Source organism: Telmatherina bonti (genome assembly GCF_933228915.1).
Source record: "Telmatherina bonti genome assembly, chromosome: 14".
NCBI lineage: Eukaryota > Metazoa > Chordata > Actinopteri > Atheriniformes > Telmatherinidae > Telmatherina > Telmatherina bonti.
In genome coordinates, this window is record NC_136612.1 from 7,069,918 (window position 1) to 7,083,900 (window position 13,983).

At 45.7% G+C, this 13,983-nt stretch overlaps 1 protein-coding gene across 1 annotated transcript in view; it reads right to left on the reverse strand.

Annotated features, from left to right (window-relative positions):
- Positions 1-4,494, reverse strand: part of septin12 (septin 12) — a gene marked incomplete at its 3' end in the record, with an annotated part of 29,159 nt that extends 24,665 nt beyond the window's left edge. The window contains exon 1 of the mRNA XM_079252646.1: positions 4,381-4,494. Coding sequence (XP_079108772.1) covers positions 4,381-4,432 — 52 coding nt within the window. The 5' untranslated portion in view covers positions 4,433-4,494. The remainder of the gene's footprint in view (positions 1-4,380) is intronic.
- Positions 4,495-13,983: the final 9,489 nt, after the last annotated feature.

Here is a 13,983-nt window from a genome sequence, read left to right on the forward strand (position 1 = left end):
CCAGTTTTTCTGCATCACTCTGAGACAGAATGTCCCTAATTTTGGCTATATTACGTAAATGAAAGAAGGCTGTTTTAGTAACCTGCTTAACATGTGGGCCAAAGGACAGGTCAGAGTCAAATATTACTCCAAGGTTTCTCACTGTAGCACTGGAAGCTAAAGTAATGCCATCCAGGTTCATTACAAAACCGGTAAAATTAAGCTCTGAGTTTTTCAGATCCAAAGAGAATTACTTCAGTCTTATCTGAGTTTAAGAGGAGAAAATTTCTAGACATCCAAGTCTTTATGTCTATGAGACAATTTTGTAGCCTATTGGGCTGATTTGTTTCATCTGGTTTAAAGGATAAGTATATTTGAGTATCATCTGCATAACAATGAAAGTTTATTCCATGCTGTCTAATAATTTTGCCTAAAGGGAGCATATATAGCGTGAAGAGTATTGGTCCAAGTACAGAACCTTGAGGAACTCCATGACTTACTGTAGTTTGGGAGGAGGACTTGTCATTTACATGAACAAACTGAAGTCTATCAGATAAATATGATTTAAACCAGCTTAACGCTGTACCTGTAATTCCAATCACCTGTTCTAGTCTCTGTAACAGAATGTTATGATCGACTGTATCAAATGCAGCACTAAGATCAAGCAAGATAAGTACGGACAGAAGTCCTTTGTCTGAGGCCATAAGAAGGTCATTAGTAACTTTCACCAATGCCGTCTCAGTGCTATGATGAGCTCTAAATCCTGACTGAAACTCCTCGCATAAATTATTTCTGCTCAGGTGGGCATGTAGCTGAGGTGACACTATTTTCTCCAGAATTTTGGACATAAACGGGAGGTTAGATATAGGTCTAAAATTTGCTATCACCTCTGGATCCAGAGATTGCTTTTTAAGTAAAGGCTTGATTACAGCAGTTTTAAATGATTGTGGTACATATCCTGTCACTAAAGACATATTGATAAGATTTAGTAGTGATGTATTAATTAAAGGGAAAATGTCCTTAAAGAGGCTCGTTGGGAGAGGGTCTAAGATACAGGTGGATGGTTTAGATGAAGCTATTATTTTAGTTAATTCAGAGGGTTGGACAGGACAGAAACTACTTAGACACAAGTCAGATCCTGGTTCTAAGGATGCTTCGGAGACCACAACAGGCTCAACATTGTAAGTAGAAGGAAGAATATTGTGAATTTGATCTCTAATAGTGTCAATTTTATTTCTGAAAAAATACATGAAATCATCACAGCTAAGTGAGAAAGGAATACATGGCTCCACAGCGCTCCGGCTCCTAGTAAGCCTGGCTACAGTGCTGAAAAGAAACCCAGGGTTGTTTTTGTTTTCCTCTATCAATGATGAATAATAAGCTGTTCTTGCCGTACGTAAGGCTTTTTTGTATACAATTAAACTTTCTTTCCAGGTTAAGTGAGACTCCTCTAGTCATGATGAACGCCATCTGTTTTCCAAACGCCTTGACGCCTGTTTTAGAGCTCGAAGCTGGGAATTAAACCAGGGAGCCTTCATAATCTTACCTAATTTCTTCTTCTTTAGGGGAGCAACATTATCCAAGGTTGTACGCATTGAAGCTGTTATAGTATCAGCATGTTGATCAATCTGAGCAGGAGTAAGGCTTAAAGGGGGACTCTCAGTCATGCTAACACATGATAGAGGTGAAAAAATTGATTCAATTGATTGTTTAAATTTGTAATAATATTGTCTGATAAACATCTATAGTAGAATTTATTTTTGGTCAGTGAGTAATCAAATAAAGTGAATTCAAAGGTTAATAAGAAGTGATCGGACAAGACAGGGTTTTGAGGAAATACTTTGAGCTTATCAGTCTCAATACCAGATGTTAGAACCAGATCAAGAGTATGGCCATGAGAGTGAGTGGCTCCATGGACATTTTATGAAAACCCAACTGAGTTTAGAATAGAGCTAAAGGAAATGTTTAAACTATCATTTTCATCGTCAACATGAATATTAAAATCACCTAGTACAATGACCTTATCAGTAGTCAGCACTAACTCAGACAAGAGATCAGAGAATTCGGTCAGAAACTCGGAGTAAGGTCCAGGTGGGCGATACACTAATGCTAAAAGGAGCGGTTTCTCTCAATTCCATTTTGGATGAGATAAATTTAATGTCAGGAATTAAAAGGATTTATAGTTAGTTTTGTGCTTAGGATTAATTAAAAATTCTGACTTAAAAATAGCTGCAACACCTCCTCCTCTGCCTGTAGTTCTAGGAATGTGAAAGTTTAAATAGTTAGCTGGCGTAGCTTCATTAATACTAACATAATCCTCTTGCTGTAACCAGGTTTCCGTAAGACAGAATAAATCAATGTGGTGATCACCTATCAAGTCATTGACTAATAAAGACTTATTTGGGAGGGATCTGATATTCAGTAGGCCACACTTTATTGTCTTATTTTCAGATTTTATTAGATCCATTGTTTTTATTTTTATGAGGTTTTCACGATTAACCCCAGAAGTGTTTTTGTGTTGTTTAATTCTTCCTGCTGGGGAGTTGTATAAGGTCGGAATGGGGTTTTGGGTGGGCGGCGGCAGGTGGGAAGCTGCAGAAAAGTGTGTAGGACTACAATTCTGCCTCCTGGTCCCAACCCTGAGTTGTCAATTTAGCTGACTAATAAAAGAGTCCATATTGCTAGATAAGAGAGCGGCTCCATCCAACGTGGGATGGATGCCATCTCTCCTAATAAGACCAGGCTTTCCCCAAAAAGCGCTCCAATTATCTATAAAACACACGTTGTTATCGGGACACCACCTAGACAACCAGCGGTTGAAGGATGACATGCGGCTAAACATGTCATCGCTGATTAAATTTGGCAAGGGACCAGAGAAAACTACGGAGTCCGACATGCTCTTGGCAAAGTTACACACCGAAGCAACATTAATTTTAGTGACCTCCGATTGGCGTAACCGGGTGTCGTTACCGCCGACGTTAATTACAATCTTACGGTATTTACGTTTAGCCTTAGTCAGCAGTTTCAAATACGATTCGACGTCGCCCGCTCTGGCCCCAGGAATGCATTTGACTATGGTCCCCGGTGTCTCTAGAGCCACGTTTCTGACTATGGAACTACCTATAATCAGGGTTTCTGCCTCAGCGGGTGTGTCGCCGAGCAGGGAAAATCTGTTAGAAACGTGAACAGGTCGGTGGTGGCCAGTGGGTTTTGGTTTGGGGCTACGCTTCCGCCTGACCGTCGTCCAGCCCGCCTCGGCTCCCGGCTGCGCGGGAACTGCTGAGGGACCGCTAGGTGGGCTAGCTGCCCTGGCTGGTAGCTCCGCACTGGCTAATGGGGGCTTGCTGACTAACTGCTTCCCTAACTGAGTGCGGAGCTGGGCTTCTAACTCGCAGAGCCTCGCCTCCAAAGCTGCCAGGCTGCTACACTTAATACACCTACCGTTATCACTAAAGGAGGCGGAGGAGTAGCTAAACATCAGACACACCGAGCAAGAAAAGGCAGGGGACCGGGGTGTGGGAAGAGAGCTAGCAGCCATGCTAAAACCGAGTGCTTGAGCTGTTTAAGTCAGTAAACAGAAAGCCAAAGATCTCAAAAATAAATGCAATATATAGAACAGTGGTTTGGGAAGATATTGTGCGCTAAAGTGAGTGGTTGGTTAACAATAGATAGAAGTTAGAAAGAAGTTAAAGGAGCCAACGGCTCGTAGCAATCCGCAGTGACACACGCTAGGGAAACAGGAAATGACACAATACGTTACCGCAACGTCAGCACCATCCATCCATCATCCATCCATCCATCCATCCACCCATCCACCCACCCATCCATCATCCATCCAGCCATCCATCCATCCACCCATCCATCCATCATCCATCCATCCATCCATCCACCCATCCATCATCCATCCATCCACCCACCCATCCATCCATCATCCATCCAGCCATCCATCCATCCACCCATCATCCCATCCATCCATCCATCCATCTATCCATCCACCCATCCATCCATCTATCCATCCATCCATCCACCCATCCATCCATCTATCCATCCACCCATCCATCTATCCATCCACCCACCCATCCATCCACCCATCCATCCATCCATCCATCCACCCATCATCCCATCCATCCATCCACCCATCCATCCATCTATCCATCCATCCATCCACCCATCCATCCATCTATCCATCCACCCATCCATCCATCTATCCATCCACCCATCCATCCATCTATCCATCCACCCATCCATCCACCCATCCATCCATCCATCCACCCATCCGCCCATCCCATGACCTCATAAAATCTTTAAACTAATGTTGTTTTTACCACTTTGTTCCAACAGCAGCAGGACATGAACACATACAACTGTGACAGTTCACCCAACAGCCTGTGACTGACTCACCGACCACCATGATGTTGAACTCAAAGCCCGCTTTTATCGTCTTGTGTCTCATCTGGTCCAGCACTGCCTCGATGCCCACGTATCCAAACAGGTCACTTCCCCGTATGAATCTGGTCTGCAGTCCTGGAACCGACGGGATGAGCTCCACCTTCACTTCCGCCTCCAGCTCCGTCTCGTCTTTTAGCTCTCCAACTTCCATCCCATTTTCCTTTCCGTTCTCCTGCGGCTCCGTACAAGCCTCCCCACAGTTCTCTTTGTCCGCCGGGGGGGCATGGATGTGTGGACGCTCCTTGTCCTCGTGCTCTTCCACCATGATGCCTCTCTCCTTCTCCCCTTGCTCCTCCATCAAGGTGAATGGCTCAGTCTGCAGCTCTGTGGGGACAAGAACATGAACATTTGGCTTTCAGGCGCAGCTCGGACCAGACTATCATTAGGAGACCAGCTAAGATACCTGGATGCTCAACACATCAGCGTTTTACCTCCTTGTTACTCCAAACCATCACACTTTTCTTTGCAGAGTCACAATTCCTGTGAATGATGGCTTCTTTGTCGCCATGTGAATAAAAAAAGCAGCTTCGCAGAGCTGCAACCTATATTTGTTTTCCCAAGGACAACACACACACACACACACACACACACACACACACACACACACACACACACACACACACACACACACACACACACACACACACACACACACACACACACACACCAACCTGCACCTTTCAGGTCTAAGCCTAATGAAGTCCACCCCCCTGTGTGTGTGTGTGTGTGTGTGTGTGTGTGTGTGTGATGCAGACCGGTCTGCGCTGTAAGAGGATTGGATGGGAGGGACAACCCCCACGTGTAACTTTAAGCTGCCCGTACGTGATTATAATTACACTTAAGTCAAACGACACAGTCCTGCAGCAGGACTGACACCTGTGTGCACATTCTGTGTTTCTATGACTCAACGTGTCCTGAACGTGTCTTTCTCCCTCTCTGTCTTCAGATCCTCACGCTGCGTCAACAGGAAGGCTTGATGAGCGCTGGCCATCATAATGTCATCATCTATAAATATCCAGAACAGAACTAATCCTCGTGTCGGGACAGAGAAGGTTTCCAGCATCGTTTAAACGATGCTTGGTGCAGTAAAACGTTCACATCGCACCGAGCGTCTGCTGCCGTTAGACCTGCTCTGCTGATACTTTACTCTCACAGGGAGAATTTCCATAACGATGACGTTTAGTTGTCCTGATTTAAAGCAGGACGCCACTAATTCTCATTTCCACATCACTTTACAGACTCTGCTTCTGCCTGCCAGACTTGTTTGTTTTTCAGTCAAACTAATGAAAGGAAATGAAATAACAGCTAAAGTTTACATCTGCAGAGATGCAACAGGTCACAGAGGGAGCAGTTAACCCCTCGATGACTGTCAGCACAAATCTACAACACTACACTCTGACATTTTATCATTTTAATTCATCATTTTAATTACTTACATATTATTGTTATATCTACTTATGTTCATATATTTAATTTCATTGCCATTATTTGCATTTTTCACATTTATTGTTATTAATATAGTTAATATATAATCATATTTTTTTTCAGTTATTTATTATTATGAATAAATGAAGATGTTAAGACATTAAATTTAGTGAAATAATGCAGTAAATTGCAATATTGATTTTGTAGGAAGGAGTTTAGTTTGAATCAAATGTTTTTGTTGTGTTTTGACTGTAATCACAACTTCGAAGCGTTTAGTCTTTGTAACGAAGCTGAAAAATCAGATGTCAGATCATGAAACCTTCTCTTGGAGGTAAAATGGTTCAACGTGTCAGCATCTTCTTCCATTTATATCTCCGTCTGACTCCTTTTCCACATCCATGTGGATGGAAAGCAGAAAACGAAGAACATCCTACGGAAAAGACATGAAGAAGATCCCAGCTGCTTCATTTCTTCCAAACAGGGTCAGAAAGCTGGAGCTGTGTCAGAGAGGCAGCTCCTCATCGTCGCTTCCTTCTGCATGTGTTAAACATCCGCACCGTTTCATCCGGATGGGACTTTCGGCTGATTTAACTGGATCTGCTTTGGTCTAAATTCCAGACTGCAGACAGAAGCAGAGCTGTTCCATCACCTCCGCTGTCCTGGAGCCCATGAATTTACCATTAGTGCTCATCATGGAGTCAGATCAGGATCTAGTCACTAAAACTTGGGGTTGGTGGCACCAAACTTCAGCCAATAACCCCTGACTGCGACTGCTGTAGAGGAGTAACCAACGTGAGGATTCCTACGTTATCTGGCTCCACATCCTCTGTCTACTTGGTCCATTCCTGCCATCTGATCAATCATCCATCCAGCCATTCCTTTTAAACACTCACCCAGTTTAAAGATAAAGCAGCTAAACTGTCTAAGGCAGGGTGTCCATCTCCGGTCCACGATCCTGCAAATTTTCTACATCTCCCTGCTCCAACACACCTGACTCAAATGCCCTTAAGCCGATCTTCATCCATTCATCCATTTAATTGAAGTCAGGTGTATTGGAGGAGGGAACATGGAAAACCTGCAGGACAGCGGCCCTAGAGGACAGACTTTGGAAAACACCTGCGCTAAAGTCACTGTGAATGGTTGTGTCTCTGTGTTGGTCCTGCGACGGACTGGTGAGCTGTCAAACAATCTCCAAGAATCAGTCACTGTGCAGAACTTCATAGGCTGTTGGATCCTTTTAATGGAAGCCAGGTGTGTCGGAGCAGGGATAAATGGAGAACCTGCAGGACAGGGGCCCTCGAGGACCGACTCTGGACACCCCTGGTCTAAATATTTGATCTTTTATCAGAAAAAAGTCAGACCATTACTATAAAACATAAGACAACCTGGTGTTAAAGAAGAAAGTTGTGAAGTCGTGTAAGTCCAGCTCTAAATGTCATCCTATACGGTAAACTCTGATCCTGTGGTCTACCTTTAATAAGATAAGATACCTCTAAGTGTGGAAACTATAATCCAACAGCAGCACAAACAAAATGACAGACAGGAGAGCCAGAAGAAAATCAAATGGAAAAAATGAAATTTCTTGATCAGGTCCAGAGATGCTGGTTTGGTTGTGGATGAAGAAACTGCTGTTTGCAGTGGAATAATTCTGGATGATGAAACTGATTTGCAGACTTTCTATTGGTTTCTCCAGCATTGCAGCTCCAACTGAAGCTTCATGCACATGAGAGCACCAGCAGAGGACTGAGGGGAGACCGTCATGGCTTTTCAACCAGAAGAACACCAGCATGGTGACCCCTCGCTGTGAGGGTGGAGGGTTTAACACACATCAAAGCTCGACCCGGTAACGTAAGCCGACCATGGAGGAAGCTCGTAAGTTTGGTTTAAAGTAAACCAATGGTGGGACTAAAGTGCTTCAGACTCAGTTTGGTCTGCAGAGGAAATCTCAAAGCAGCTGAAATGATGCTCGCATTCCACCGACTACAGGACGGTGAGGCTGTGTTCAGCTCAAAGGGAGTCAGTGATCTCTCCATCGCAGGTTATCGTCTCTGCTAAACAACGGCTACGGTAAACACTCAACAAACCTGCAAGCAAACTGTTTAGCGTTGGTTGGATGTAAAGCTTGAAGTGACAGCAAACTGAACGGGCTGATGGAACAGATGGCATCCCCTCCAGCTCAAAGCAACGCCGTGACCACATTACATAAGGAATGAGTCGAACAATGCCCAAATTAACTGGTGGATTTAGAGTCAAAGTATCAATAATTCCCCTGCAGAGGAAGATCTATAAAATATTAAAAGTTCTAATTCATGTCAGACCAACTCAGTCCTTGCAGACTGTACTTCACATCACTTTGGGGGATTCCGCTCTGATTTGAGGACTTGTTTGAATCAACAGTTTGCAGAAATCAGCCGAGGCCTAACAGTCCCACCACCCCCATCCTAACCGCCCAAGTGGACCAGTCCTATCTGCTTTCATTGTTAGCTCCGTATGCTGAGCATGGATTCTGGGGACCCCCCAGATATACACGAGGACGGAAACAAAACCAGCAAAAAGAGAATAAAGAGAGGAGGAATTCCTACCTTCTCTCATCCACAGTAGCCAGTTTCTGTGACTCCCCAGTTGGCAGAGACTCCTCTAAAGACCACTTCCTCAACCCGTCTTTGCTAAGTTTATCTTTTGTAGAAGTGATGCACTCTTTTCCCTCCCCGCCTTTCTAACTCCCCCTCTCTCTCTCTGCTTCTCCCTGATGTCAGGAGCAGAGTGAAGAAAGGTTAACAGACAGAAAAGGAGAGAGAGGGAGGGGGGGTGCTCTTGGACTGCAGCCCCAGGATCTTTTCACATGCAAATGGCCCGAGGAGCTTCCACTAATCCCTGAGAGGAGAAGGACTACGCCCTCCTCCCCCGTCAGGATCATTTACCCAGCAGCGACTGAGCTGTCAGCTGGATGGAGGTGCAGCAGGAGCAGGGCCCAGACTTCTGCAATCATCCCACCTCCAACCTGCCCTGAAACTCACTGACAACCCCGTCAGTCAACATCAGCAGCTGGGTACGAAGCCGAGCTTTGATATGTCGTCACACAAACAGTGCATTGGGTTTCTTTCCGGTACCTGGAAAGGAATCATATTCACTCACCATAAACACATTTCCAGGAAGGTGATGTAAAAAGACGTTTTCCCGGCCATATAAGAGAGAAAACCAGAGCAAGGCATTCAGAGGAGTTTGCTTCAGCTGAGTAGCTTCAAACTATTCTTCCATATCAGCGAGTATGAGCCATGAAACAGCCCAGAAACATGACTAGTGACCCTCAAAATGGTCAGAGTATTCCTTTTTTATCTTTAGCCTTCCTTCTGGATCTTTCAGAGTCCCATTCATGCCATGCTCTAAATGACCAGAAGCATTGGTTTCCACAGACAAAGAAAATCATCTTCAGATCAACTCTTCAAGCAGATGTAGCCCCTAAAATATCCAGGTTCTGATCTTGTTTCTTAAGCCCCATTTCCACTGAAGCCTCCTTTACGTGCATAAATAGGTGTGTTCATTTCAAACACGACTTTTCTCGAACTTGCACGCGTCCTCTACGTTGGCGTGGCTGTCAGCTAATACAGCCACTAGAGGACAGTGCAGAGTTAGACAATAGCATGGATGTAGAACCAGGAAGGGACAGTCTGGCCATGTCCCTACCAACATCCAGCACCTCCTGGGTTGTCCCTGATATGTTCAGTTAGAAACAACTGCGAGGTCAGTGCTGTGCATCGGTAACATCACTGCTAAAAGTCCCGCCTTATAATCCATTTCAACCGATAAGACTGGTGCTGCTTTTAGTTTAAGCTAGTGCTTCTGGTTAGCGCTAGCTATAGCCTGAGAGCTATGCTAGAGCTATGTGTTAACTATGTGTTAGTGTGTCATTAATGCATTAACTTTGACAGCCTTATTAAAACATTTTACTGAACTTTGGCAGAATTTCTTACTGTGGAATCCCCCTAAGAATGAAGAATTCAGCATTCATCCTGCATCATCTCTGAGCTCTCTCCAGCCAGTAAAAGTCAGCCTTATGTATTTTCTTTGCTTTTCCTTTCTGCATCTGATAAAGTCTTCTTCAATTGGTTCGATGAATCAGTGTCAGTGCATATTAAAAATAGCCAATGAGTTGACATCCTGTTGCCGCACTGCGACTAGCGAGGTGGTTTAAACTGCACAGCCTACATGAATATTGTTGCCTGATGGAAACTTCCAGCAGGATGATGCACCATGTCACATCATCTCCACCATCACGATGAGTTGACTGTCCTCCAACGGCCTCCACAGTCACCAGATTTACATCCAGCAGAGCAGCTTTGGGATGTGGTGGAACAGGAAATTCTCATCATGATGAGGTGGAACGTGAAAATCTCATCGTGATGTGGTGGAACGGGAAATTCTCATCATGATGAGGTGGAACGGGAGATTCTCATGGTGATGAGGTGGAACGGGAGATTCTCATCATGATGAGGTGGAACGGGAGATTCTCATCATGATGAGGTGGAACGAGAGATTCTCATCATGATGAGGTGGAACGGGAGATTCTCATGGTGATGAGGTGGAACGGGAAATTCTCATGGTGATGAGGTGGAACGGGAGATTCTCATGGTGATGAGGTGGAACGGGAGATTCTCATGGTGATGAGGTGGAACGGGAAATTCTCATCATGATGTGGTGGAACGGGAGATTCTCATCATGATGTGGTGGAATGGGAAATTCTCATCATGATGTGGTGGAAAGGGAGATTCTCATCATGATGAGGTGGAACGGGAAATTCTCATCATGATGAGGTGGAACGTGAAAATCTCATCGTGATGTGGTGGAACGGGAAATTCTCATCGTGATGAGGTGGAACGGGAGATTCTCATGGTGATGAGGTGGAACGGGAGATTCTCATCATGATGAGGTGGAACGGGAGATTCTCATGGTGATGTGGTGGAACGGGAGATTCTCATGGTGATGAGGTGGAACGGGAGATTCTCATGGTGATGAGGTGGAACGGGAGATTCTCATCATGATGAGGTGGAACGGGAGATTCTCATGGTGATGAGGTGGAACGGGAGATTCTCATGGTGATGAGGTGGAACGGGAGATTCTCATGGTGATGAGGTGGAACGGGAGATTCTCATCATGATGAGGTGGAACGTGAAAATCTCATCATGATGTGGTGGAACGGGAAATTCTCATCATGATGAGGTGGAACGGGAGATTCTCATGGTGATGAGGTGGAACGGGAGATTCTCATGGTGATGAGGTGGAACGGGAGATTCTCATGGTGATGAGGTGGAACGGGAGATTCTCATGGTGATGAGGTGGAACGGGAGATTCTCATGGTGATGAGGTGGAACGGGAGATTCTCATCATGATGAGGTGGAACGGGAGATTCTCATGGTGATGAGGTGGAACGGGAGATTCTCATGGTGATGAGGTGGAACGGGAGATTCTCATGGTGATGAGGTGGAACGGGAGATTCTCATGGTGATGAGGTGGAACGGGAAATTCTCATCATGATGTGGTGGAACGGGAGATTCTCATCATGATGTGGTGGAACGGGAAATTCTCATCATGATGTGGTGGAAAGGGAGATTCTCATCATGATGAGGTGGAACGGGAAATTCTCATCATGATGAGGTGGAACGTGAAAATCTCATCGTGATGTGGTGGAACGGGAAATTCTCATCATGATGAGGTGGAACGGGAGATTCTCATGGTGATGTGGAACGGGAGATTCTCATCATGATGAGGTGGAACGGGAGATTCTCATGGTGATGTGGTGGAACGGGAGATTCTCATGGTGATGAGGTGGAACGGGAGATTCTCATGGTGATGAGGTGGAACGGGAGATTCTCATGGTGATGAGGTGGAACGGGAGATTCTCATCATGATGAGGTGGAACGTGAAAATCTCATCATGATGTGGTGGAACGGGAAATTCTCATCATGATGAGGTGGAACGGGAGATTCTCATGGTGATGAGGTGGAACGGGAGATTCTCATGGTGATGAGGTGGAACGGGAGATTCTCATGGTGATGAGGTGGAACGGGAGATTCTCATGGTGATGAGGTGGAACGGGAGATTCTCATGGTGATGAGGTGGAACGGGAGATTCTCATGGTGATGAGGTGGAACGGGAGATTCTCATCATGATGAGGTGGAACGGGAGATTCTCATCATGATGTGGTGGAATGGGAAATTCTCATGGTGATGAGGTGGAACGGGAGATTCTCATCGTGATGAGGTGGAACGGGAGATTCTCATGGTGATGAGGTGGAACGGGAGATTCTCATCATGATGAGGTGGAACGGGAGATTCTCGTCATGATGAGGTGGAACGGGAGATTCTCGTCATGATGAGGTGGAACGGGAGATTCTCGTCATGATGAGGTGGAACGGGAGATTCTCATCATGATGAGGTGGAACGGGAGATTCTCATGGTGATGAGGTGGAACGGGAGATTCTCATGGTGATGAGGTGGAACGGGAGATTCTCATGGTGATGAGGTGGAACGGGAGATTCTCATGGTGATGAGGTGGAACGGGAGATTCTCATGGTGATGAGGTGGAACGGGAGATTCTCATGGTGATGAGGTGGAACGGGAGATTCTCATCATGATGAGGTGGAACGGGAGATTCTCATGGTGATGAGGTGGAACGGGAGATTCTCATGGTGATGAGGTGGAACGGGAGATTCTCATCGTGATGAGGTGGAACGAGAGATTCTCATCATGATGAGGTGGAACGGGAGATTCTCATCATGATGAGGTGGAACGGGAGATTCTCATCATGATGAGGTGGAACGGGAGATTCTCATCATGATGTGGTGGAACGGGAGGTTCTCATGGTGATGAGGTGGAACGGGAGATTCTCATCATGATGAGGTGGAACGGGAGATTCTCATCATGATGTGGTGGAACGGGAGATTCTCATCATGATGAGGTGGAACGAGAGATTCTCATCATGATGTGGTGGAACGGGAGATTCTCATCATGATGTGGTGGAACGGGAGGTTCTCATGGTCATGAGGTGGAACGGGAGATTCTCATCATGATGTGGTGGAACGAGAGATTCTCATCATGATGAGGTGGAACGGGAGGTTCTCATCATGATGAGGTGGAACGGGAGGTTCTCATGGTGATGAGATGGAACGGGAGATTCTCATGGTGATGAGGTGGAACGGGAGATTCTCATGGTGATGAGGTGGAACGGGAGATTCTCATGGTGATGAGGTGGAACGGGAGATTCTCATCATGATGAGGTGGAACGGGAGATTCTCATCATGATGAGGTGGAACGAGAGATTCTCATCATGATGAGGTGGAACGGGAGATTCTCATCATGATGTGGTGGAACGAGAGATTCTCATCATGATGAGGTGGAACGGGAGGTTCTCATCATGATGAGGTGGAACGGGAGATTCTCATCACGATGAGGTGGAACGAGAGATTCTCATCACGATGAGGTGGAACGAGAGATTCTCATCATGATGAGGTGGAACAGGAGATTCTCATGGTGATGAGGTGGAACGGGAGATTCTCATGGTGATGAGGTGGAACGGGAGATTCTCATCATGATGAGGTGGAACAGGAGATTCTCATCATGATGAGGTGGAACGAGAGATTCTCATCATGATGAGGTGGAACGGGAGATTCTCATCATGATGTGGTGGAACGAGAGATTCTCATCATGATGAGGTGGAACGGGAGGTTCTCATGGTGATGAGGTGGAACGGGAGATTCTCATCATGATGTGGTGGAACGAGAGATTCTCATCATGATGAGGTGGAACGGGAGGTTCTCATGGTGATGAGGTGGAACGGGAGATTCTCATCATGATGTGGTGGAACGAGAGATTCTCATCATGATGAGGTGGAACGGGAGATTCTCATCATGATGAGGTGGAACGGGAGATTCTCATCATGATGTGGTGGAACGAGAGATTCTCATCATGATGAGGTGGAACGGGAGGTTCTCATGGTGATGAGATGGAACGGGAGATTCTCATGGTGATGAGGTGGAACGGGAGATTCTCATGGTGATGAGATGGAACGGGAGATTCTCATGGTGATGAGGTGGAACGGGAGATTCTCATGGTGATGAGGTGGAACGGGAGATTC